The sequence below is a fragment of the Anarhichas minor genome, unplaced genomic scaffold (genome assembly GCF_050575085.1).
Source record: "Anarhichas minor isolate MPS153535 unplaced genomic scaffold, ASM5057508v1 ptg000014l, whole genome shotgun sequence".
Classification (NCBI taxonomy): Eukaryota; Metazoa; Chordata; class Actinopteri; order Perciformes; family Anarhichadidae; genus Anarhichas; species Anarhichas minor.
In genome coordinates this window covers 11,040,205-11,066,456 of record NW_027466460.1, presented here as the reverse complement: position 1 = coordinate 11,066,456, position 26,252 = coordinate 11,040,205, and the positions used below count along the sequence as shown (strand labels likewise).

At 40.5% G+C, this 26,252-nt stretch overlaps 1 protein-coding gene across 1 annotated transcript; it reads left to right on the top strand.

The window, feature by feature from the left end:
• The first annotated feature begins 1 nt into the window (after nucleotide 1).
• On the top strand, nucleotides 2-25,045 carry prom1b (prominin 1 b). The gene is made up of 27 exons (XM_076091442.1): nucleotides 2-2,509; nucleotides 9,720-9,781; nucleotides 10,164-10,190; nucleotides 10,293-10,498; nucleotides 12,448-12,568; nucleotides 12,701-12,764; nucleotides 12,912-13,001; nucleotides 13,838-14,055; nucleotides 14,175-14,249; nucleotides 14,349-14,412; nucleotides 14,610-14,618; nucleotides 14,727-14,886; nucleotides 15,497-15,649; nucleotides 15,872-15,995; nucleotides 16,153-16,256; nucleotides 16,498-16,582; nucleotides 16,668-16,814; nucleotides 17,207-17,278; nucleotides 17,923-18,015; nucleotides 18,685-18,738; nucleotides 18,989-19,069; nucleotides 19,415-19,483; nucleotides 20,767-20,856; nucleotides 21,974-22,089; nucleotides 22,611-22,676; nucleotides 22,858-23,377; nucleotides 23,458-25,045. The coding sequence occupies exons 1-26, from the start codon at nucleotides 2,248-2,250 to the stop codon at nucleotides 22,925-22,927; spliced, it is 2,682 nt and encodes an 893-aa protein (XP_075947557.1). The 5' UTR covers nucleotides 2-2,247; the 3' UTR covers nucleotides 22,928-23,377; nucleotides 23,458-25,045.
• The last annotated feature ends 1,207 nt before the right edge of the window (nucleotides 25,046-26,252 follow it).

Here is a 26,252-nt window from a genome sequence, read left to right as displayed (position 1 = left end):
CCACGTGTTTCATTTCAAACCCATGGTGCGAGGCACTGGCATACCAGCATCATTTTAAAATGTTTTATAAGTCTTTATCTTGACAGTGAAGTGAAAAATAATTCAGATTACATGGAGGACGGTGAAATGTTGAAGGATTACCTGAAGGCTGAGACACTGATGAGGGTGAATGATCTCTTAATAACAGGAAACATAAACATACACTGTGTCGACCCAGCAATAGGAAAAGTCCGGCTTGAACCCTAAAGGTTGCTGCCATTGCTCATTGTGGTCATCAGAAGCTCTTTCCAAATCCTCGTGTACCCAACAGTCCTCAGACGCTGCAGCTGGAGGCACTGTTTGACTAAACAGTCTGGTCTGAAGAGCCCAACTGATCCAAGTCCAACCTATAGCCCCAAGTTCTCTCCATTTCCACATTTCATTACATTCGAGCCACAGTGCTCACAAGGTTTCGTGAAATAGAAATACCCTGTGATCTTTTAAAAACCCCAGAAGGTCTTTCAATAACACTTCTGCTCAGAAGATAAGGAAATAGAGTTGCAACTTGGGCAATCGATTAAATAAGCATTGCACAACGTAAGTTGTTAATAATAGGTGGGAAGGAGGACGCAACCGAAGAATCCCATAGTACTAACTTAATTGATTAATGTTTCTATTGTCATGTTTCAGTTAGTGGCCCTTCTGGGTTTTTCAAAGATCACCATTTATTGTTCAGAAAAAATAGGATTGGCTTAAATGTAATACACGAGAGGCACAACCGGGTCAAGTCTAGCCCTACCAGAGGAGGACAGTCAATACAGTAAAATAAATGTGTGTGAGAGATCATTTGCAGTGCATGAATGGATCTCACTACCTAAAGACACACTATATGTATGAATAGGTTATTTCATTGTTTTTTATTTTTCATGTACATCCCATTTATGTAACATATTTCCTACATGGTAGACGGAGAATAAAACAAGATTTTGTTTTGTAACTCCTTGTGGTTTGATGTGACTGTTTTACTGTGTGTGTGTTTGTTTAACAGGAACAGTGGCAGGAGTCACTGCAGGCTCTGTTCAGAGGGCAAAACACTGCAGTCCACTGTTCCCCCATGAATGGACATATTGGGAGGTTTCTGTCATCACAGTCATTCACACACAGACTTTTATTATTTTTTTTCAGGGTCCAACGCTGTTGAATTATCTACTTCTGGATACATGAAGTATTCAGAAGTAGTATTTCCCTGATTACGTCAACACACAAGTTTACATTAAACTAGTATCGTGTTAAGTAACTGTGAGCATGAGAGGATGAAAGAGAGCGCTGATACATCAAAGACTTAACCGGCTATAGTGTTGCTTTTTAACTGAACTTTGGGTTTTCCCTTTTTTTCACTATAGCCTTGACTGTCTGTCTGATGAACTTCAGAGCTGAAGGGCAGCTGCTGAGTGTAGAGGCAATGACCTGCCTCCCATACATTCATTCATACATTCGTACATACAGACACCCTCTGAGATTATGTTGTTGGATTCTCGCTATACACCGTAACACTATCTCACCTCTAATGCTCAGAAGACTTTTCACAAATGATAGTTGGTCATTGTTGGAGTCGATTGTTGTCTCAGAATACCTGACAGTGACAGTAGATATATATTATTATGTAGAAATATTTAAATTGAATGGTCATTTGAGAACGTATTTTGACTAGAATTGACTGTTTATAACTTCTACAGTCATGTAGTTATGTACAGAGAGATATTCAAGAAATACTCAAGTACCTCAAAACAGTACTTTGGTGAATGTACTTAGTTACTTTCCATCGCTTGTATAGCTAACATGTAACGGTGTCGCGCGCCACAGAAGCACCCGGCCGAGCTTTCAGCGAGCACGAGCGCTCTTGGGTTTTTTACGTGCACGCGGGATTAGGCTACTCACAGCCGGGGCCGGTGAGAGTGAGGACAGGACAGCGGGACAACGAGCGCATCCTTCCGTCCGTTGGTCCGCTTCAAACTGTCGAAAAAAAATGTCTGCGATGAGTCCGTACCGAGAAACCAGGAGCTGACGGCTGCTCGAAACCTCGAGCGTTGGATGTTAAGTTTGAAAGTTTTCCTTTCCCTGCGAGGATAAAGCACCGAGAGGGACAGGTGTCCTCGCGTCACCAGCGCGTATCCCCTCTCCATCCCAGCGCGAGACTGTAGCGCGACCGGGGGCTAGGAGTTTTAACTTTTTTATTTTTGTTACAAAGCTGGACTTTTCTGAGCCATTATGTTGTGGACAAGGTGGCTCGTCCTGCTGCTCTGCTGGGGGTCCACGAGCGGCGAGCAGCAGGCGGATGAGGCGCGCGTGGAGTCCCGCGTGGACTCCCGCAGACAGCGGTCCCCTCCACCGGTAGAGCCGCTGGATTTTGGGTTTGTACCGGCGGCGGTTTATGATACCCACGCTTACTACGAACCAGGGGCCGTGGGGATCCTCTTCCACGTTGTCCACGCGTTTCTCTATGTTATTCAACCGAACTCCTTTCCTAAAGGTGAGATTATCCCTCCTCCCCACTCATGCCCTCCTTCCATCATCTTCACTCTGCGTCTTATTCCTCTCACACCTGTCAGGGCTTTACCTTTTCCTCTGGATACACATTCTGGATGGCTCAAATTACCATAAAAATAACCTAAATGTGAATTATGTGTGTTCCTGTGGCCGTAACAGGTGTTACACTAATTTACGTGATTCAGAATCTTAGCTTTAATGTGCAAATCATTTAATTAAGCGTTTTTGTGCCACAAGATGCCCAGTAGAAAAATAATGATATATACACAGTATATAGTAAATAGTAGGATATATTGAATTTAAAGATACATAGCCACAAATTAATTAAAAGAAAGTTTGTGTGTGGACAAAGTGCCAAAAAGTGGGCACTTTGAAAGTGCATTTTTTAAAATACTTATCAGTGCTAATGGTATTACAAGTTTTGGATAGTGTGATAGCAGAGACTATGGCCAGTATAAGTCTGTCTGTCAGTCCACCATCAGTCTTTTACCTAAAGCTAGTCAATTGGTTCCCAAGCTGGAGGTTGAAACCCACCCAAGGGGTCCCGATATAAAGATGGGTGTTGTGTGGGAGTAACACGATTATTAAAGTGACAAGAAAGACAAAACTGTATATTACTGTAACATTATACCATATATTTACACATTAGTCTTTTCCCAGCAGCGTTTTCGACGTGTCATTGTGTGATTAATAACATTAATTATGGCCCTGTTCCATTCAGGTTGACCATGGTCCTATACTGTGCATGCTGTTACGACTATGACATGCTAAAAATAATGGGATCCTAATTAATTTGATTAATTACACCTGTGTTTACGCTGCTATGACAGGCCGAACTGGGTGCTGTGAAAAGGGCCTGTCACTGTCACTGAGAAGGAAAACGTAACTCTTTGTGCATAAACCTGCCAAGCCATGACATGTGCTGAGGGGTCACGAGTCATAAAGGTTGGAAACCACTCTCCTGTAGCATCACAGACTCTCTGACTGACCTTGTTTTACGTCATAAACTAAACAACAAAGTCCAAAAAACACCGAAAAACCTCAAAGAGACGACGTTGTTATTGCACACTGCAAATATCAACGCATGACTTCCCAAAAACTCTCCTTATTAAGATGATACTGAATCAAAAGAGCACGTGCACGGAGGGACTGCATGCATGATGATATATGGCTTGTAGGGCTCATAAATGAGCAGATTATTGGGATCAATAGCTATCATATAGCTTATGAATGATCCTCCCATGGGGCCCATGCTTTAACATTATTGAGGTGACATCAGGTCTGTCACTTGATCAATACATACATCGTGAATGTCACGCTCTTTGGTGTAGAAAACCAAATCCAGCAATGGATATATATAGCCATAATCAACTCAAAGCGGTTTGTTTGGGTTCTGTATGTGCAGCTATGAGTGGTCACGTTGGAGGATGACATAGTGCAATAGGGTTGAAGGTTTTAAGTTGCTGCCATTTTGGTGTCCAGGGTTAGTGCTGCTGGCTGGGTAATCAATTAGCAGATCAGCGATTAGAGGAGGCTTTCTCAGTCACCTGCATCACCGCGTAATACCTTAATCCACTGGACCATATGCTGCCACTGTCGGGGACTTTCCACTATGAATTACTGTCATACACACGCGCAGGTAGAGACCACCTGGACCTCATGTCACACACTCACACGTAACATATTTACGCAAAAAACACAACACACGTACCTCAAGGTTCACTATTCGAGGGAAAATACAGCACAAGCACGTTCTTTAGAGAACCGTTCGTCTGTGAATCCAAAAACTTAAAAAGGATTGTTCTGAATTATGTTACTCGAACTGCCTGAACATGTTTGCTAAGACAGATAAAAAGTTTAAAGCAAAAGCTTGATTTAGTATGTTATCATACAGTGTACAGCCAAAAACTAAATAAAGTATTTGCTTGAGTTTTACCTCTTAATTTGACATTCATCACTATGCAACTCTTTTTACAACTAATTTCATACGGAGCATACTTTTATGAGTATTAGTAGACAAATGTTTAACTGTATATATATATATATATATATATATATATATATATATATAGCATGTTTTTTATTTAATAAATAAATAGTCTTTATGAAATACCTGGTGAAGGCTATTTTTGAATACTCTGTGTGAATTAAATACTTGACAAATGAAAAGTACTTTGAGTATTTTCTCATTTAGTTAAGACCTTCAGTGCAAAATGAACAGTTTCAAGTGAAATTATAGAGAAAAAAATTATAAATATTTCCAGTTATTATACACTGACTATGTTTACATGCATGCACACAAATACAGAGTAATCACATGAAGACAATATTTAGATTTCACTACAAGCAGAATTCTAATCAATATAGATTTTCTGAGAAATTTTAGTTAGAAAGTGATTATTGTTATCAACATAATTGTGTATCAATATATCTTAATATATGATTTAATCACGATACGATTCAATTAAAAGATGATAAATGATCATACCGCATTCATGTCCGGCCTTATTTACTCGTTCATGTTCAAACTGCTGACACTGAGTTGTCTGAAGATTGGATTGTCCGTGGTTGAGCGATCTCACAATGATTCTGTGGCAACATCTCCACAAATCCCTGTTTTATTATTAATGACATTAATGTTTCAGGTTTCCAGTAGAGCTGCTTGTATCTGAGTTACTGCTGAAGGGTTCATCATTGGTTCCTGACCCGCTCATCCCTCTTTATAAATCTGTGTGACGGTTGTTTTTATGATGAAGAAGCATTTTGGACTCATTGACTGTGTGAGGAGGCCGTGTCTTATCTCTCTGATACACACAGGGTAGATTAGAGGATTAGCATCCACAGGGCTAATGCTAACACTGCTACAGATGGCATTGTCACACACACACACATGTGTAAGCACGTATGGGCATGCGCACATACACACACATACTGAAAGTGGGTCATAGTCATGGTATTTGTCTGTTTGCCTTAATTACTGGGACTGATCAGGAGGCAAATGTCTTAAATCAGATCACAAACCCAAATGAGTCGTCTGATAAGGATCTGTGCAAGGAAAGGGAGGAGTTACTGCCTCCGAAAAGTCAAGTTGATCATGTTTAGATGCTTTAGATCTGCATCTGCATCCGACATTGCAGCTACCATTCATCTTTTATTCCCTTTATTTTCTAAAGCTATTTCAAGCTTTCAACGTGTTGTTCTCGATGGGAGACTGGATAGCTTGTACTTTAGGTGTCTGTTGTAGACCTGAAACAAGAAACACATCGATTCATTGCTATTTATTTTAAGCTATTTATTTTAGGAAAATAAATCGCCGTTTTCTGCCTCTCAGATATTTGCAGATATTGTTAGACTTCCAGTATTTCATTAGTATTCAGGAAATGATGGACGGATCAGTCGACAATGAAATTAGTTGTTTCAGTCTCTCGTCTTTCTGTGTCTTCACTTGAACGATGATTTCTTGTGGGAAGCTCCTGATGAGGTGTCGAGTGCAAACAGAGAAAAAGATCACATAATCCTCTTAGTTGTTTTGCTTCAGCTCACAGGCGGCTGTGTAACTTTCTATAGCTCCTGGTGCCCCGAACATACATACTCTACTTATAGCCTTGAGTGAGTAATACAGTTATTTAAGTTATTTACATAACTGTGCTTCAGGCAAACCTGACGTGACCCTTGTCATCGCACCTTTTGAACTGCAGTCCACAACATCGTGGCTTGTAATAAAAACAATGTAGTAAAGCAGTGATCCTGGTTCTTCTACATTTTAGAGCTACAATCTCACTTTGTCACCCCGATGTAAAACCAATATCAATCGATGCAATGCCTGTCCATATGCTGTCTCGTGGTAACTTAAGGCAGTGGTTCCTCTGGGTTCATGGTAATTCACAAAAAAAGGAAGAAAAAAGAACATGGTGTGTTTTTTTTAGGCTAATAATCCTTTAAATAAAACAGTTTGAGAGAATTGTATGAGTAATTCCTTTTTGAAACAATCTCAGATGTGGAAACCACTCTCTGGTTAAACTGCTCACAGCTCATGAACCAAGTAGACACTGCTAGATAATGCTGCAGTTTGCAGGCGTAATCCCAAAATAATGTCTTTCTCCGTGCTATTTTCCATTTTCCAACCATTGATGTACTCTGAAACTTGCATTACTCCAGTAGCGTAACTGCGATCTAACTTGCTTCCCCCAAAGGACGTTCAAAGGGTTAAAAGTCAGTCCCTGTCCAAACAGCTGGAGAGACTCTTCATCACATTGGCAGAGACCAACATGTGTATGTGAACCCTCGTCACCACTCCTTGAAGAATTTCAAGTGTGACGTTGTGGCTGTACAAAAAAAGACTCTTATCAAAAGTAAGCAGTTAGTCTGTTTCAGGAGCGATCGAGTTGACTAATACACTTCCATCCACAATGAACCTTATTGGGGAGTGGATGCAAACACGTAGATGCCTTCGCTGTTTTGTGTGTGTGTGTGTGGGGCTGAGAGTGTTTCCATTAAATGAGGCCTTTAATGTAAATAGTATAGATTGTTGTCAGGCTACATAACGCTGCGTTCACACCTTCCAGTAATCTCTCAGCGCGTCCCATGGAAGGGGATTGTGGAATTCTATATTTACACATTGCAGTAAGAAGGTAACTAACTTGCAGCAGTGTTTGATGTTTCGCTGTTGACATATTTAGCCTTACAGTGGCCTGTATGAACCTGTGTGTGTGTGTGTTCTGTTGTGGATCCAATGTGTGCTTCACCTTGTTTAACTCTAGTAAACAACAAGAGCTTCACAACAGATGCCGAAAACATGTAAATGAAAAAAACGTATGCATGTGTTGGTACGAAATCGGTTCCTCGTCTTGCAGCAGACACATGGTGGGCAGTGGTGGGTTCATTCTTTCAGGTTCTTTATCCGCCCTCTTCCTTTCGTTTGCAGTACCTACCTCTTATATTGGGTCACTGAACTAAGCTGTCTAAGCTTAACTGCCCCCGGTGGCTAATGCTAACTAAGTACCTGATCAACAACAGGTGGCATCGACATGACTCAGATGTGCTCATATGCTTCATCTGCAGAGGTGAAGGAGGGAGATGTCTTCACCCCGTCATGACAGTCTGAGGCTTCCAGGTGAACCACTTTTATAAAACAGCTCTGAGGAAAGTGAGACAGCCAGAGGAAGATGGTGCTGAGAGGATTATCCATGTGGTCACAAAAGATACCCGAAATCTCAGCTCCTTTTACTCACCAGAAAGGCTTATTCTGAGACAGTTTTACTGCTAAAGCACAGACTTAAAAAAAAAATAAGAATTATAATAGAAATGTTTCACTTCACTATTTTCTGACATTTTAATGACAAAAAGATTAAAATCAATTGGCAGATTAATCCGTGATGAAAATACACATAAATTGCAACCCTATGTGAGAGGATGAACAAAACAGCATAGCATACAAAGAGACAGTAATAGTACTTTAATTCACCTAATTTACTGGAACATTAAAGTGAGAAAAACAAATCTAGTCACTTTTCAGTTACATGTGCTTTCTCACCTCACCTGAGGGTCAGCAGGTGCACAAGCAGGAGGCAGAACAGACACAATGTGTTAGTGTGTGTGTGACAGCTGTGTCAGCATTTACATGCTAAACTGGCCTCCATCTGCTTGTTGTCATTTGCAGTGGCACCTACTGTTCCAACCTGAGAGGACTTGCTGTACGACAATATTACATTCTTAAAAGACAAAAGTAGTGTGAGGCATATTTCTTCAATCACTTGTCGATATCTGCACCTGAGCACGAAAGGGGGCGGGGCGCCAACCATTCGATCTGAGAGATCTGATAAACCGATAACAAACACTGGAAAATATTGCCTTCACTAACTATGCAACTATTCAGATACTGTGCTGTGTATGTCCACATCAATAAGGTGGAAGAAGTATTCAGATCTTTACTTCAGGACTTCAAGTAAAAGCCTTGATTTCTAAATTCGACATAAGTAAAAGTACTTATCATCTGGCCCATTTCAGATTCTAGTTATTGCCGCATTGATATGTAAGCATCACTAAACAATAGGCCCTTTTCACAGCAGCCACTTTGACATGTAGTTGCAGGGTACACACAGGTGTAATTGATAAAACTGATGAAGGTCCCATTCTATTTGGTGTCACAGCGATTACAGTGAGCCGACATGCACAATACCAGGCAATACCCAGCCCACCTAAATGGAACAGGGCCATAATTATGCAATTACATGTCAAAATGGCTGCTGTGAAAAGGGCCTATTTTAAGTACTTTATATACTGCCGGGTAGCTTAATCTGCAATAGTATCAGTATCAGAATTTCTTAGTTTATTATTTTTTGCCGTTCTAAAAAGTGTAGTAGTGCAATATTTTCCTCTGAAATGTAGTGAAGTAGAAGTACAAAGTAGCATAAAAGGCAAACTACAAGTATCTCGAAATTGTACTCAAGTACAGCACAAATATACACGTAGTGTGAAGGAGTTTGTGTTTGTGTGCATGCATACAGGTGTTATTGTTCGTGTGTGTGTTTGTGTGTTAGAGATGCATCGATGCACCCAGTCTCTTCCACACAATGAGGCATACTGCGTATTAATTAAACACTGATATCGGATCGGTACTCTGTATTGGCCGATACCAGAAGCCAAGGTATCGTATCGGGACTGAAAAATGTTGGATTGGTGCATCCCTAGTGTGTGTGTGTGTGTGTGTGTGTGTGTGTGTGTGTGTGTGTGGGTGCGTGTGCGTGTGCGTGGGAGGAATCAGTGTTCCCCTGCAGAGTAACAGTGTGGGTGAGTCCCTCACCATCCAGGTAGGCTTAGTGATGCCTGACCCACATAAATACAGAGACAGCTGGACCGGACTGCAGTCCTCACTGGCAAACTACACAGTTCAAACAGCTTCCGCAAAAACACACAGCTGTTAGATATACGAGGAAATACATTCGCAATACTTTTCCTCGGAAATTAAAATATGAATCCTCATAATCTCTGTTGTCTGCTCATGAACAGATAAATGGATTTTTCACTCCAGTGAAGCTTCTCAAACGTTACACAGGAAGTGTTTTTGATTGTGTGTGATATTGGCAGATGAGTCGTACACCGCCCGTAAAACACTGTTGTGCAAGTGATTATAATTACATTTCTGCAGATTGAGAGATTTACGTGTCGACCTTTCTGTTCTATTTGTTTTTCAGATCTGATTGTTAAAGTCATTCAACAAAACATGGGAGGAATCAAAATAGAAGAATGGAGAAAGGTACGTTTGATTTAAGCTATAATGGAGATGAACTCAATCATGATGTTAAGCAGTGTTTGGATATTTGATTGATAAATGTAATTGTTGATTTGATACTTTTTGTTCTTGCAAATTCTAAAAGATGCACCGTGCAAATATAGAAATCTAATTTGACTCTTTTTTCATCTTTTTTTCTACCTTGACTCATGAAGTTGCCTTCAATTCCCTCTTTAGAAATTGGAGTTTTGTTGCCTCTTTAACTCTTGGCTGTCACACTGACCTTGTTTTGTTTGTCTTTCTTTCCCTCTTGCTACGTCTTTGTGTGTGAATTTGTGTTTGTGTGTGTGTGTGTGTGTGTGTGTTTGTCTGCACGCGTTCGTGTGCACGTGCTTTGGGGTCACAGCCAGAAAATGTGGTCCTGTTACTACAGGTAAACTCCTCATAACATTGTGTTCCCATATACACACTACAATGTCATACAAATGATTCAGTGAGGGAGAACGGTGATTGTATGAATCTCCTCCTCCTGCAGATGATCCACTACGAAGTCGGATTCCTCATATGTGCGACCATCGGTGTCACCTTTTTGATCCTCACCCCCATCATCGGCATGTGTTTCTGTGTGTGTCGATGCTGTGAGAACTGCGGAGGGGAGATGCACCAGAGACAGAGAAAGAACATCGACTGCCAGAGAGGTTTCTACACCGCATCGCTCATCGCCACCTCCATCTTCATTGTGTGAGTCGCTCCTTTCAGCCTTTGTCATATCATCTTGTTTATCAACACTATGAGGATTATTCTTCTCTTTTCATGAGAGAGATTAAGGTATTATGACAGTGATTCTGTCCTCACTGTGTGCATTCTGGGTTTTTAGATTCTGATGAGTTGTTGGAAAGTGGATTTTGGATATACTGAGCTGGGTACTGGTAAAAGTATTTAAATATTAGACCTCAACTTACATATATTTTCAACAAAAAGGGAAACATGTCTTGCTAAAACTTGAAGTCGTAGATCCCAAAGCAACCAGTACACAAATGTTTTCTGAATTTTACGACTATGAACCACAACATAGATCCCTGGTTCGAGTCTGGCCAGAGACCTGTGTTGCATCCTTCTCTCCTTTATTTCCTGCCACACCGGTGCAATTTGTAGTAAAGGCGATAACGCTACAATTGACAACAAATGTCCCTACAATGAGCTTTATAAAAATGAACTGACATTTCTCATTACTCGGTGATACCAGATCAAAAGTAATAATAAGTTCATTGTGAAATTATTGACACAAACACAAATTGTGCAAAAACTCCTTTTGGTTGCAGAGTTTTTGCATGCTCATGTGTATTTGTATGTGGGTTCTCAAAAGAGTTCTCCACCGATTTAGCGTTGAACTCGTGTAATGTAGCTTCGAGAAGAGATGACAAGCGGGCTAACAACCCCAGTGACATCACTCCAGGGAGTTTATCAGATTTTGAAGCCACAAAAGGCTTTACACAACTTTTCTTTCTCACATATGCAGTAGTACTCCATCGGACCTGTAAACAGAAGTTTGATGGGTAAAATCCGTGAAGTTTCACTTTCACAAAACTGCTCACATTCAGACTGGGACTTCCGTGCCGCTAACCTGCAGTGTAGGAGAAACACAATCCACACTGAGCAGGACAGTTAGGTGTCACTGATATCACTTGGCTGACTGTGAGAGGCCTCTCTGTCTGAATGAGTGCTTTCACATCACAAACACGCATGCTCACGCACACACAAAGACAAAACATGCATATATGAGTACATGAAGCAGTTTGTGGCCATTTGGAGATATTATCTCAGGGTTTGTTGTCATGATTCTTGTACCATCTCTCACACAGAAGATTCTTTCTGTTGCTCCTTCTGTCAACATTGAGTCAAATCTTTGCTCAAGGCTCAGCAGAGGGAAAGAGATTTGTTATCTGGCAGGTAAATGAAATCCCTTCAAAAGAAAAAGAATCAGCTGAGCACCGCGTCAGACTTCATCACTCTTTGTTGTTTTCTAAACAGTGAATTATCGCAGCATTATCCGTCCTGCTTTCTTAATTTATTACAGTAAGTTTGCTCCAGTATATTACAACATACCTCGTAACGTTAATAAACTTGAGATAAGTTAATATCCATTTTAATCAATTTTCCTTGTTAAATGTTTACTAATCATGAAGGAGATGGATTGTAGAGAAAGAGTGGCCAATGCACCACAAAATTATTCTAAGCTTGCAGGAGATTGAGATGTGTATTTTCAAAAATAGGCTAAAATATGTTTATTTGTAGCTGTAAATCATGTAGATCTTTCCCAAATTGTTTCATTGCAACAGTCAGGACAAAGAAAGTCTTAAAATATTTTTGATCAAACGTGTGAGCTGTTTATAATGACCTGATTACCCTCCATTCATGTGATAAGTTCTGAAAGGATAAGCAGAGAGAGAGACAGGGAGAGAAAGACACACTTGCTTCTTTGAAATCCACATTGCAGATTGAGATGTATAATAGAAATAGAGAAATGCGTCTTTGCAGGTCGGTCACATCTCTCTGAATTCTCCAACAGTGACTTTTGAAGCCCATGGAGCAGAACTACACCTTAATGTAGCCATGCTGCCCTCTGCTGGTCAGTACTGCTCACTGTCTTTACTTCACTGATCCTGTGTGTGTGTGTGCTTGTGTTGCAGTCTGGGAGTGCTCATTGCCTATGCTGCCAACCATAATGTCAGCACACAGATTAAGAGCACGCGGCGGCTCATCAACACCAACATGAGAGACCTGAAGACGTTTGCTAACAACACACCTGCTGTATGCCCTCTCTCACACACACACACACACACACACACACACACACACACACACGCGCACATGCATTCCCATTTAAAAGACACATACACAATAATTCATGTTTGAATGCTTAATGTGTGTCTTCTGTTGCAGCAAATTGATTACCTGACAGCCCAGTACACCACAGCAAAGAACAAAGTCCTATCAGACCTGGACAGTAAGTTGAATTCAGACTGTTTACGTACTTTATTTGTTTAATGTCCCTAGCGTTGTTTGCCTGTGTCTCCTCGTGTTTACCTACAGTAGCAATATATAACTGTCGTGTTGTCATAAAACCGTCTGATCTTCCCGTGTTTCCGGACAGACATTGGACCTTTGCTGGGTGGGAGGATCCACAGTCAGCTGGAGAAAGAGGTGGTTCCCTCACTGGACACTGCGCTGCGTATGGCAGGAGGTAACACACACACACACTCTGTATGAGCTTTTCATACGACCACCTGTTCACTTCAAGCAGTGGAGACGTAGTATCACGATGCAGTGCTGATGCTGCTGCTGCTGAAACATCTAATTGTTGATATTGATTTTGAAATTCAAGGATAAATCTCTTCAGCCAAGAACTATTTTTGTTCGAATGTAAAAGTCTCTTCATGTTTTCTGTTATTTAAAATGCTCAGAAACCTCTGAACACGTCAAACAAAACTGCAAAATAATACACTGTTATCATGTTGAATGTTACTTTGAACTGAAATTGTAAAGTATTCCTTATTTTGCTGAACTGAAAATGAAATTGCGACCCCATTGCAACATATATCTATGTATGAATATATTATCTTTGTGAATTGTCCCCACACTTTTTGTGTGATGCTACAGGATTTGTTTTTATGCGCAGTTTCCTCTCATGTGGTTTCATTACTACAGAATCCCATTGTGTCTTTTAAGGGCACGTCCTCACCATGTTTTACTTTCCATTTTTCCTCTTTGATTTCCTTTTATCTAAAGCAAAAGTTGAGAATGCCATCAAAGGTAATCGGAGCTGATCTGCTGATCTGAACCACTGCTGTGCCCTGTAGAACGTCTCCTATCGTGTTTTTTGTGGTGTCGTGGTATTTTGGTTATTGTTGTAATCTGGGTAGTTCTGTGGTGGTTGCGTGGATTGTGAATATGTGTTAAAATAAAATGTATGAGGCTCACCAGTTTGACAATACAAAATAACACACCGTTGTGGATTATTTTACTGAAAGTGTAGTACCAACTTTTGATTCAATTGCACTCTTCCTCTCTCCCCTGTAGCCATGCGGGAGACCAAAGAGGCCCTAGAGAATGTCAACTCCTCCCTGGAGGTTCTCCAGGAGGGGACGGGGATGCTTCAGGCCAGTCTGTCGGGGGAGCGTGCCTCTCTGTCCAACACCTTGTCAGACCCTGCCTGCACTAATGGAGCTGTGTCTCACACCTGTAACACCATCCGCTCCACGCTGTCACAGCTGGGAATCAACGCTGACTTCTCCACGGTACTGAGGAATTATCTGACACATGAGATTAGAATGAAAACCTTGAAATAAATGGGAAAAAAAACATTTTAGTTGCCATATTTACTAATCTTCACTCTTTTTCTCTTTGTGTCTGTCAGCTGCCAGACGTCACTCGTGCCTTGGAAAATGTCAAAACAGTCCTGAAAACGGACCTCAGCAACATTGTACAAAAGGTCATTGTTGTCACTCTCTTTTTCATATTCTTACGAAATACACCCTAGAAATGGATATGGTTTCTTAATCATCCTTTCTCTCTTCCTTTCCACCTCCAGGGTTACTCATCCTTTAATGATACACCAAATCTGGTTAAAGAACAAACTAAAAACATTGTCTCAGGTAAAGAAGTGTGTATGTATGTATGTATATATATACAGTATATGTATACACTGTACTGTATGTATGTTTATTTAGTTCGCCGAACAAATACAGTGTTTTCCCTTCTTTACAAATGAAATGAGATTGAGTCTGATTGTAATATTTCCCTTTGTATTTTTTCTTCTCTCGCCTTCACCTTGTGAATGATGAAACCACAGCTCTTCCTCGTAAGTCCTTCTTTGTCCCTTTCCACTTTCTGTGAGACACCTTTTCTCAATGTTGTCACCTTTGTACTGACAGGCCTTCTAATTGATATTGTTTGTTTGTGTGTATAGGAGTGAAAGGTATGCTGGATAAGATTGGCATAGAGATCAACAGCTTCTCAAAGATGTTCCCAGTGGAACCTTCTCTGGTCAATTTCACCATTTTCCTCAGCGATGGACAGAAAAAGATAGAGTCCTATTACCCACAGATTGAACAAATGGACTTCTACAGGTTTGTACATGTCTGTTTGTCTCTATACTTGTATCAATCAGGTTGTGGGAACACAAACATGTCACATTATGGGGACAAACTTCCCATCTGGGGAAGAATTTGGCCTCCTTCAATGTGACGGTTGGTCTTTGAGATAATTGCCCCACCTCCTCCATTGTAATTGGACGGCTGGGTACAATGACAATGTGACGAGCGCAGTGTTTTACCCAAAGTTGAACATTTTTCAATTCTCTGCAACCAGAAAAAAACGAACGCGCTCGGCATCTCGGCCCGCTGCTGGCGTTTGTAGCGTAGTGTTAATGAATGGCGCTTCCATTGTAAAGAATTTAAAAAAGAAAAACGTGGACATAGCGGTGTGGTGGTTTGGCTTGTCAATAGCATATTGCAATCCATATCCATATCCAATATATGAGCCAATACCTCCAAAACTAGACAACTCACGCCAAAACAGTCTGGATTGATAAATAGCACTACTGGTAAGAGGAAAAATATGTATTTTCTAAAGTCAGAATTATGACACGGTTATGGTGAGGGTAAATTGATGTTAATCAATGCAGTGTCCTCGCAAACGACAGCACTAAGTGTGTGTCTGTATGTGTCTGTGCCGCAGGTGGGTCGGCTGTGTGGCAGTGCTCTGCATGGTCGTCCTGGTCCTGGCCTTCAACTTCCTGGGGCTGCTGTGTGGCACCTGTGGCTACGATAAGCAAGCTACACCAACAACACGAGGCTGCCTGTCGAACACCGGCGGCAACCTGCTCATGGCGTATGTTACTAAGACCAATGTTTTGTTGCAGTATTACAGTTTGTAATACTGCAAATGCAAGGGCTTTCAGTTTCGTTCACCCTTTTGTCCCGTAATTTACCATTTTTGCAGCTTTGCCCTGGATGAATGATGCATTCTGCCAGTAAACAGTTATTCTTAGCAGATACCTACTGATGTTTCTGTGTGATTATGTTTCACATGCTCTGCCTCTGGCTCTTTCAGTGGGGTGGGCTTCTCTTTCATCTTCGTCTGGGTGCTGATGGGCATCGTGACCACCTTGTTTGTTGTTGGTGGCAACGTGGAGAAGATGATGTGCGAACCGCTCGCTAACCGACAGCTGTTCAAGGTGTTAAAAACAAACTTCTTTCCCGAATCGTCTTATTTTGACTCTCCCCTCTGCCTTTCTCTGTGTTACTTTAGAGAGCATTTAATCTGAGCGGGATTGTGTTTAATAACGAACAACGCGGTGGTCTTTGTGTGTGTGTGTGTGTGTGTGTGTGTAGATCATAGACACACCATTCCTGGTTCATCCTGCCAAGAAGAACTTCCTTCCAGGGATGCTGTTTCAGAATCCCAACATTGACTTGACTTTGGGAAGCATGTACAGGTAACATGCTAACAGCTAATACTGTACGTAATGTAATTAAAGCTCATTGTTTACTGCAATTTACAGTGTGTCTTGTGACAGAAAGTGAAAAGAAAAAAGAAAAATTAAACAAGATAAATAAGGTTAATGAGCTGCATATTATGCCTCAAAGTAAAAGAAAAATAAATAATGTTTGTGCCGCAAATTACATTTTCCAATTTTTTCCAATTTTAACTCAAATGTTTGTATTTTGTCTCTGTAGGGACTGCTATGAGAACAACGGTCTGTACCATTCTCTGCAACTGGAGACCATGTTCAACATCAACTCCTTCCTCAACAGAACTGTGGTGAGTGTCCGTTTACTGAGTAGGAAATGCTGATAAAAGTCTGTGTGAATGGTAACTTATCCGTATGAATGTATGGTTCAAACAGTACAACAGGGATCTGGCCAAAGTGTTTGAGAGTGTGCAGGTCGACTTGCACGACATCACGCTGCTTGAGCAGGCCGGCAGAGACAGCCTCATCAACTTCGCCAACTCTGGAGTTGGAAATATCGACTATGAAGCCTACCTGGCTGAGGTAATCTGTGTGTCTGTGTGTCTACAGTATCTTTTCTGCCATATGTGGACGTTGAGTCAGGTTAAGCCTCCAGGACTTTAATATAAGTTAATGTAATGTACACGCCGTTGACAAAAAGTTAGTGTTGTTCTCCTTTCATCTGATTGTTTTTGTGTCAAGGTTATTTTAATAAACTAAACATGAGCACAGCTGTTGTAATATGAAATAAAATTTGAAATAATATTTTATCAACTAATCTTATTTAAATACAAAAAGTTTTCAACTCAATTTTTTGTTAATATACATGATTTTTAAAAATAATGTAATTTTGGGCAAATACTTCTTATTCACATTGTGCATCTCCAGACTGAAGGAGGGATTTTAAAACTATGATCCTTTGTTTTTTGTTTTAGGTCACTAAGGGAGTCACTCTGGTGGATCTCCTCTCCTTCTCGACTGACCTGGAGTCTCAGGCCGACCAAACGGTGAGTCTCATTATTATCTCACCAACAAATTACAGCAACGGCATGAAGCTGCTTTTATCATTCAAACGCCAAAATGATGAAGAAGTGTGACAGCAGTGATGTTTTACACACATAATACACATTGCTTAGAGTGACGAAGATGAGGTATAATCAGTGTTTATATTTGTCAGCTGCAGTGATCTGTCACATCTAGTTTTAACTTATGATGCTCGAGTGCTTGTGAAAGTATTTGGACCCAGGGAGTTGGCTTTAGAGATTTTAACGTCTATTTAATTTGTTTTTGAATCTTGATTTCATCTTGACATGTTAAAGAAATGTTCTTAAACCAACAAACCCAAATATAGAGTTGGACAGCCTCTCTGGAAAATAATTTCGCTTCATGCTGAGTTGGTCTGAACAAGCTGCCCATTCACTCTGAACACACACATTTATGGCACATGCATCGTGCATAGTACAGGAACTATGCCATTTAAGGGCACACGGGACATACCACAGAAGGATTAGTGTATTCTTGTATTTCTAAAGCAGGAAGGAATAATAAATAATTTAATTGATAGTCATTACCTGATTATCCTCAAGATTTAACTGCAGCAAACTGCTGCATCCTCTGCTCTTTGTGTGTTTGCGTGTGTGTGTGTTTACAGCCACGTGGTGCTCTGGAGAACGCACTGAAAGGACACGCCAGCAGTATCAGACAGATTCACAGAGAACATGTGGTTCCCATGGAGCAAGCAATGGTAATCACCTCTCTCATCAAGCACATTAAACACTTAAACTTCATACACATGCACAAGCAAATACACACAGATCCGCTCCTATGTCCAAACAACACCTTCCTTCTACTGACAAAGTAAATAAACATACAGTATACTCCTTTATGAGACTCGACTTAGCAGAAACCATCTTGTGTTCACATTTGTAAAGTTCTCAGTTTTTTTTTTAAGGCTTATGGTAACAGCTGCTAAAGAAAATTTCAGATAATATGCAACAACAACAATGCACCTTATTTCTCAGTTCTGGCAAACTATAACAAACAAATTATTAGGATAGATAACATAAAAATCACATTTAAAGAATGGAAAAAATCAGATTACAAGTTTAAGAACAAACCAAATGGAAGTATAATCTTTTTTTTTGTTAGCTGCTCTCTTTACTTATTTTCTCTCTTCTTCCTTTTTGTTCGGTAAATGGTAACAGAAATATGTCAAAGCGCGGGTAAGCCACTGTTAATATATCGCAACATGACAGTGTTCATGTTGCGTGTGTTGTCATAGGAGTGTTGTTCATGTTGTTAATGTTGTGACAGCGGTGATGTGACGTGATGGCGTTTTTTTGTTAATGGCTCATTTAGAGACGCAGTTATGGTTTGGTTTGGTGACAGTTTGTGTTCTTGTCTCCTCACACAGAGTACACTGAGCCAGAGTATCAAGCAGCTGCAGAGGATGTCCAGCGACCTGCCGGTGAGGAAACAAACACTAGCTTTACCTATATTACAGATCATTATATTACCATTACATGTTGTAAATAATATATATACGGTAGTCATTTTCTGTATTAGCACACAGGCAATGACGTCTACTTATCAAACCATGCAGAAAACGTCCTATTAACTTCTGTATTGTCGTCTGAACATAAACAATCTATTCACACTAACTTGCTTAATTGTCTCATAAGTGCAAATGAATCTCGTTCTCTGTCTGTGTCTTTTAGGTCAAGGTTACGAATATCCTGAGTGCCATCGATGCAGCAGAGTACCTCATCACTCATAACGCCTCCCATGTGGTGAAACAGGTATTAAAAAGATAATTACAACAAACTGTATTATATGAGTGATATGTAACTGTGCTCACGTGGAGACAGCTTTATTTATTTATTGCCACATTTGTTGCTTCAAAACGGTCAATCAGATATTAGACAACGATATTCATCTAAAAACTTGTTTTCATCAGATCCTCAGCTCCCACACAACAGTGACTTCTTGTATTACAACCCGAGTTTGATTGACCTGAGTAGAAACAGCACTATAAGAACAACTTATTCAATATTTTATCTTACCTTAGGAATCCACATTAACCCTCAACAGACTGCCGTCACACATTTGCTGACATGTTTTCCTCTCTGTTTGTTCCTCTCTAGGAAACAAAAGGCTACACACAGAGCTTGGTGGGATACTTCAAACAGTATACAGAATGGGTAAAGAACTCGGTGAGTATACCACCAGTTGTCTATGTTGTATAGTATTGACGTCTCCTTTTAAAGTTTACAGGTTGATAATTCACAGGAGAGACTTTGTCAGCAGAAGGGAAGAGTGTAATTGTACGGTGCAAATTGAAACCCACGGTAAAAGTGTTCCGTTAGTGTTGGATTTATACTTGATTATAGTGAGAGAACAGTAAAACTATCAGCAATCGAGCTGCACCGGGACCCTGTTAACAGTTAGTTTAAAATGTGTTTTGGGGCGGTCGCATCACAAGTGGACAGCGCTAAATACAAGTGTAAATTACCACCAAGGAACATTGTGATCTCACAGTTCTCACAGTTCCTTAAAAAGTCGTAAAGGCCATAAGTGGTATACAAATGTTTTCAAAAGTCTTAAAAATGCTAAGACATGGGAAGTAGGATTTCATGAATCTTGTGACACAATGACACCAGTCATACGAGTCAAATAAAGGAAAAGTCCTAAATCCAAGTCACCCTGTCTGATTCCCATCGATGTGGTCCGGGACCCATTTGACAACACACCTTTTGTAAGCTGCGTTCTAAATCGCATACTTTTTCTTTTTACTTTAAGTAAGTACAGCAGCTGCCCTTACAAAGGGCGTTCTGTTGCATGCAGTATGCATTCAATTGGGACACACTACTTCCACATAACATGGCACCTTGAATTGTGACCCTCTTGCTCATATACCTGCATATGCTGCACAGAGGATTGTGGGTCAGAATAACCAGAAAAAAAATTTGTTTTGCCTGGAACCCAAAATAAATAGACCCAGTCTGTATGGTTTTGATTTCTAGACTAGCCAGGGAAGTGGATTGCTGCCTCCTAAAAACAACAATGTATTTGGTTTTAGCAAACGGAAAAGATGCACGTCTTTATTTGCGTATAGAGTGGAGAAGCGATCCCAAGTGGTCACTTGAGACGCATCTGGAGACGCGTCAGACGACAAATGCCAGGTGTGAACCGACGTATTTAGAGCGGTCCACGTGTGATCGGATCACCCAAGACGCATGTTAATGTCAAGTGAAAACAGGGCTCGGATGTTCAGTAAATCACGGGAGCTTTAGAAGTTCTCTGATTGTAACCAGATTATTTAAACAGTCCAAGAAGCCACTTTGATTTAAATGTAACGTCTATAATAAGAAGCTTGAGGAGAGATCATCTTCCACTGCTACACCATACTCATCAAGTTATGGTTTTACGTTTGACGTCATTCATGCGTGCACTGTAATCTATACTTTGGGTTTTCTGGTGTATTTTCCCCCTACAGTTGACTTCAGAGGTGGCCCAGTGTAAACCCATCAGCAACATTGTGGACAGCATGGAGATAGTAGCGTGCAGCTTCGTAGTCGACTCAGTGGTAAGGCATCAGAACACTGTGGTTATCTGTATGTGTGTGTGTGTGTGTGTGTGTGTGTGTGTGTGTGTGTGTGTGTGTGTGTGTGTGTGTGTGTGTGTGTGCACTGATTCATTGCACAGCTGTATGTACAGTACATGTTCGCCCACATGTATTTGGATTTCAACTAGAAACATAAACGGCTCTTTGACGGTTTGGGGGAGCTCTGGGTTTTTGGGAGTGATGAAGACTGTGGAGCCATTCGGGCCTCACGTACGGGAACAGTTTTTTTCTCAGGTCTCCGACACACTCGCTCACACACACTGAGATGAGATAGGGTCTGTTTGGAGGCAGGAGGGGGAGTAACATACACATAGATTCCTCTCTGTTTTCACTCCTGCCCCGAGGAGTTGTAAAGTTTTTTATTTCCATATCAGCTACATATCGTGTGTGTTTGTGAGAGTTAAATGAGAGCTCAAACAAGTCACAGACTGTGGTCAATATAAATATAAACATTTGTTTTATACGTCAGCGCTCCAGCAGTGCCTGGAGCCTCTGTATGTGCTGCATGTGTGTACGAGTTTATATTTATATGTTCTGTCCTATTTGTGACTGGTGACGTGTACATTTCTTGTGCGTGTGCCTTTATGTGAAATCCGTAGGGCTGCAACTAACGATTATCAATTCATCTTTTTAAGTCTATACAATTGTGAAAAGTGCCAAATGAGTCCTTCTAAACACTAAACCAAAATAAAAAATATGAACAATGGTGGAAAGTAACAACACTTACATTTGAATACTGTACAATTACCACTTTGTAGTATAGTATACTAATATAGTACTTTCTTACTGCACCACTATTATTTTAGTATTGTAGGCACTCTACTAGTTACTTTACCGATTTAGCATAAAAAAACACGCATTGAGTAAGTAAAACTACTCAAAATACTACTATGTGTTATTTCTATTATTGCTTTCACTTTCTACTGACTACTATGAAGGATCTGAAAACATCTTCGACCATTTAAATGATGAATCAATTCATCGACTAATCTTTGAAACATATTAAAGTTGAATTGAGTGCGACAGGAATAAATCAAAGGTTAACTGGAGAAAGATGACTTGTCAACGTGTTTTTCAGAACACATTCTGGTTTGGACTGGGAGGCTGCTGTATCCTCCTGATTCCCAGTATCATCTTCTCCATCAAACTGGCCAAGTATTACAGGAGGATGGACACAGAGGACGTCTTTGAAGAGTGAGTCCAAACACACGCTCACATTTTGTACATACAGCCACAGACAGAAATGATGTTAGTTTTGCTCGTAGTCTGAATCTTCTCTGTAGATTAAAAAATAATGAATTAATCCTCTTCTTTCCTTCTCTCTGTCATTATTCCTTTGATTCTCCTCATATTTTCTCCTCGTGTTATTTCCGCTCTCTCTCCAGGACCTCTTACCCGTGGCTTGTTGCACTTTGATGTTTGTCTGCTATTCACACGTCTTTTCGCCCTCTTCCACGAGCCCATTGCCTGTTTGGTATGGGATACTTCGATTTTTGGATCCCTTCACATCTTTCTTGCACCTTTTTTTTTTATCGCAAATCTGACATTACAAGCATGGTCTTCCTCTCTTTGCATGGATCTTCATCTCATCATCTTCTCCTGCGCCTTCCTCCTCTTTTTCGACTTTAATACCGAGGATCACTCCATCCTTGTTGCTTTCAGCGGAGTCTTCCCATTCTCTTTCTCACCTGTCCAACCTCGCTCTTGTGTTGCAGTATGGGTAATACAGGTAATCATGGTGAACAAGTGTGCGATATCCACGGAGACTTCGCTGTGGTCAGGTACGAGCAGTGCCTCTGCTTGCATGCATGCCGCGGTGTTAATTGGCGGAGGGGTATTTTGAGAGAGTCTGCAGACATTTGCGACATTTCTCAACAGACTTTGACTTTTTAAAGAATTCCCCATGTGTGTATATATATACTGTATATATATGGTTATGTGTGTGTGTGTGTGTGTGTGTAGCTCTCCCTATTGTGACACCCTGACCCGGTTCCCTCGGGCCTCTGCTCCACCGAGCTACGCCGACTGGTGACCCAAAAGGAACTCGTCGATGAGGTACTGATGTGAAGTTATGTCAGGTATAACTTTGCACTAACCCTCATCTAACAACGTTAACAAACAACTAAAACCATCTGAGAATCACCAGCCATTTAATCATCATCAGTCTGATTTCACCCAGGACATTTTTTTTCTTCTTTCTATTTTTTCTTGTTTTCTTCATCCTTCATCCATCACTGTTGTCTCTTTCAAGCGACGATGTACATTCAAATGCCGGGACTCAAGAAGTTCCTCATGATGGAGTTAAGAGGAAGACACCCTATTTATTACTCTAGACACTCTCCAAATTGTGTGTAGTTATGACCAACTGAGAAAAAGTCTCCTTCTAATGGGATTTTATTTTGACTTTTCTGAAACTAAGTAGATTTTCATTTTCTCTTTTTCCACAGTGGACAAGAGAACTGGAACTGATATTTCCCTCGTGGTAAGTGCCACTCCTCTCTTCAGGAATAATAAAAAAAGAAAACACTGTTTGACAACTAACTTGGCTTCTCGCTTTTCTAGGATCTCTGAACTTTCCAGCTTTCCCATCCAGTTCTTGTAACACTTTCAAGGACCAAAGGGAAGAACAACAACAACCAGGAACTGTGTGGTGAGGGAGTCCCACTCCCCGTTACCCATTCAAGCCATTTGGCAAGGACCTCAAATGCCAGCCAACTATAATTTATCAAGTATTTTCTCATACACGTTCATCACGAGCATCAGCAGTCCTCCTAGTGTGTCATACTGTACATCATCAACTCTAAGAGCAATATTCCCGCAATAGCTACTTTTACCTGTAGAGAATACAGTTGTTTGTACTTCAGTTATCAGTTTCTAATATGGTGACACATATGTACATTTTTTACGCTTTCAAAACTTTTGAAAGTTTTATATATTTTTTTGTTAATGTTTGTTTTATAACACATAAGTAGGATTTTTTTTAGAAATAGCTCTTTGGACAGGTTGGATCGACCAGGAAATTAGGAAATAGTCTGACATTTTGGGGAAATGCCCTTGTTTGCTGAAGATACAACTCTTGTGTCTTTTTGTTGAATACCAGCTAGGTTTAGCATAAAGACAAAAACAAAGTGTAGCAAATCAAAATTTCGACCTGATGATGTCACTAGATGAAAAGTCAGGTGATCACCAAAGTTATTAGAATTCATCCCCAGGACACCGTAAATCCACCGTAAATCCACCGTAAATCCATCCCATAGTAGTCTTGATATGTCAAAAATTATAAACAAAATGTCCGGGGATCCACCAAAGTCCTTAAGATTCATCCTCTGGGGACCATAAATGTCTGTAGAAAATGTATATAGAGCCACTAGCATGGCTGAAAACAACAATTTACAGGGAGTTATGCGCTGGACTATTTCTTAACTTCTTAAGACTTCTTATCGTCATTTTTATACTTTTTATTTTAATTTTTTATTTTAACAATTAAACAAGATAAATGCTTGTTTATTAGTGAGCGTTAGAGCTGGTGGTTTGTGGTTTTTGTTCCCTTTGGTCTGAGCCACTAACTGTTGATATGCTGTAGCTTTATTGTTAGCATACAGACAATGATCGATCTTTTTAGCAAACTTTCAACAAGTAAACGAAAGAGAAATATTTCCCAAAATGTCAAACTATTCATTTAAACATTGAAGAAGGAAACTAACAATGTGGCAGAGGCAAAGTGTTACTAGCTATTCAACACACACATAAGCTACATACACATACCCTTACCAGGTTTTAAGACAGCTGACAAACCAGATATTGTGTCTTGGGCATTTCTCGCCAGACCATTAGTGACAAATAGTGACTTGTACTTGTGAGAGTTTTTTTTTTCTTCACCATCCTTTGATTTGAAAAATAAAACTCCCAGAGGCCTCTGTGGTGGCAGACGAACGTACACACATACAAAAATGATAACACAGCTGAAGTTTGTGGTGAGGGCACAAATCTGTGAATAAAAACTTCAGTCTGATAAGTGTCTGCTTTGTTTTTCTTCCATAAACACATGAAGTGGATGGATATACCACTGTTATATCACCTACTGAGGAAACTCATAAGATGTGTGTGATTTGTGTCATAAATCACCCAAAATCACTTTTTAAGTGCTTTCATGTTGTAGATAAACTCTGAGCCACTGCTAGGATTGAAAAAGAACACTTGATGATATATGTAGATGTACAGATGGGTTAGACATCCACGCCCTAAAGAAAAATCACCTTAGCCCGTCTGCCAAAACACACAGAGCACCGGGGAACGCAGAGAACATTCATGTAACATATGCCGAGTTGAGTGCACACACAGCAGCTGAGAAGGTCTGTTTTGGGAAGGTTTGCAGGTTTGCAGGGGGGGGGGGGGGGGGCTTGGCGGTGGTTGAGATGGCACAACGCTGCTGCATCCTATCAGAAGAGCACTGCACTAATTTAATTTTTGGAAACATCTGGTTCAGACAACATACACACATACACTTCATATGTTTACTTCACATTCCCTGTGTCTCTTAAAGGGGAACTTTTTCTCTTTTCCCCAGATTGATGGCTATAAAAACAAAACTTCCTGAATGTACTGAGGGCATGTGTATATACACACACGTGCAACTTTGTACGCAGCAGCAGGCTATAGGCTATAGGCTACACTCTCTTCTTCCTCCGCTATGTGTCCCAGCCAGCCGGTACATATGGACTATGTCTTCTCAAAGGCAGCGTCTGTTCCTCTGTTTAGTTTCACAAGTTAAAAGTCAAGACTATGGTCAATGGTGATACTGATCTCTGTATTTAATCAGTATTTATATAATATGATCTAGAGGTAGTGGGACTTTCTTTAGCTCAGTCACCATTCTGAGATTTCAGTGTATCATTTTTCTGCTTTTTGTTGTATTTTGTTTCTTACCTACCAGCTTGACTGTTCATTTTGTGTTTATTTTTGTGGTCTGTCTACTGTAAACACTCAATTTGCCACTAGGATTAGAGTTTTACCTTTTTGTTTCCTTTTGGCAAATAGGCTACTTGATTTGGATTTGGTTATTTGCAAATAACTTCAGGCTGCACTTTTTACGGAACCTCCTCAGTCCTCTCCTCCCCCTCTCCTTCTCATCAATAGTCAAAGAACCTATGTGAGATTATATATAATGTCTCGCAAGTCTTTTTCACAGCATTTGGCTTCATGTGTGTACTCTCCCCACAAACCTGTTGACCGCTTCCCCTCACCCCTCTTCCTCCTCCCTGTTTATGTCCCCCCCCTCCTTCCTTCCATCTCATCCATCACTTTTTAGTTTTGATGCCACACAGGCTTCATGTGGTCGTGTGTGTGTGTGTGTGTGT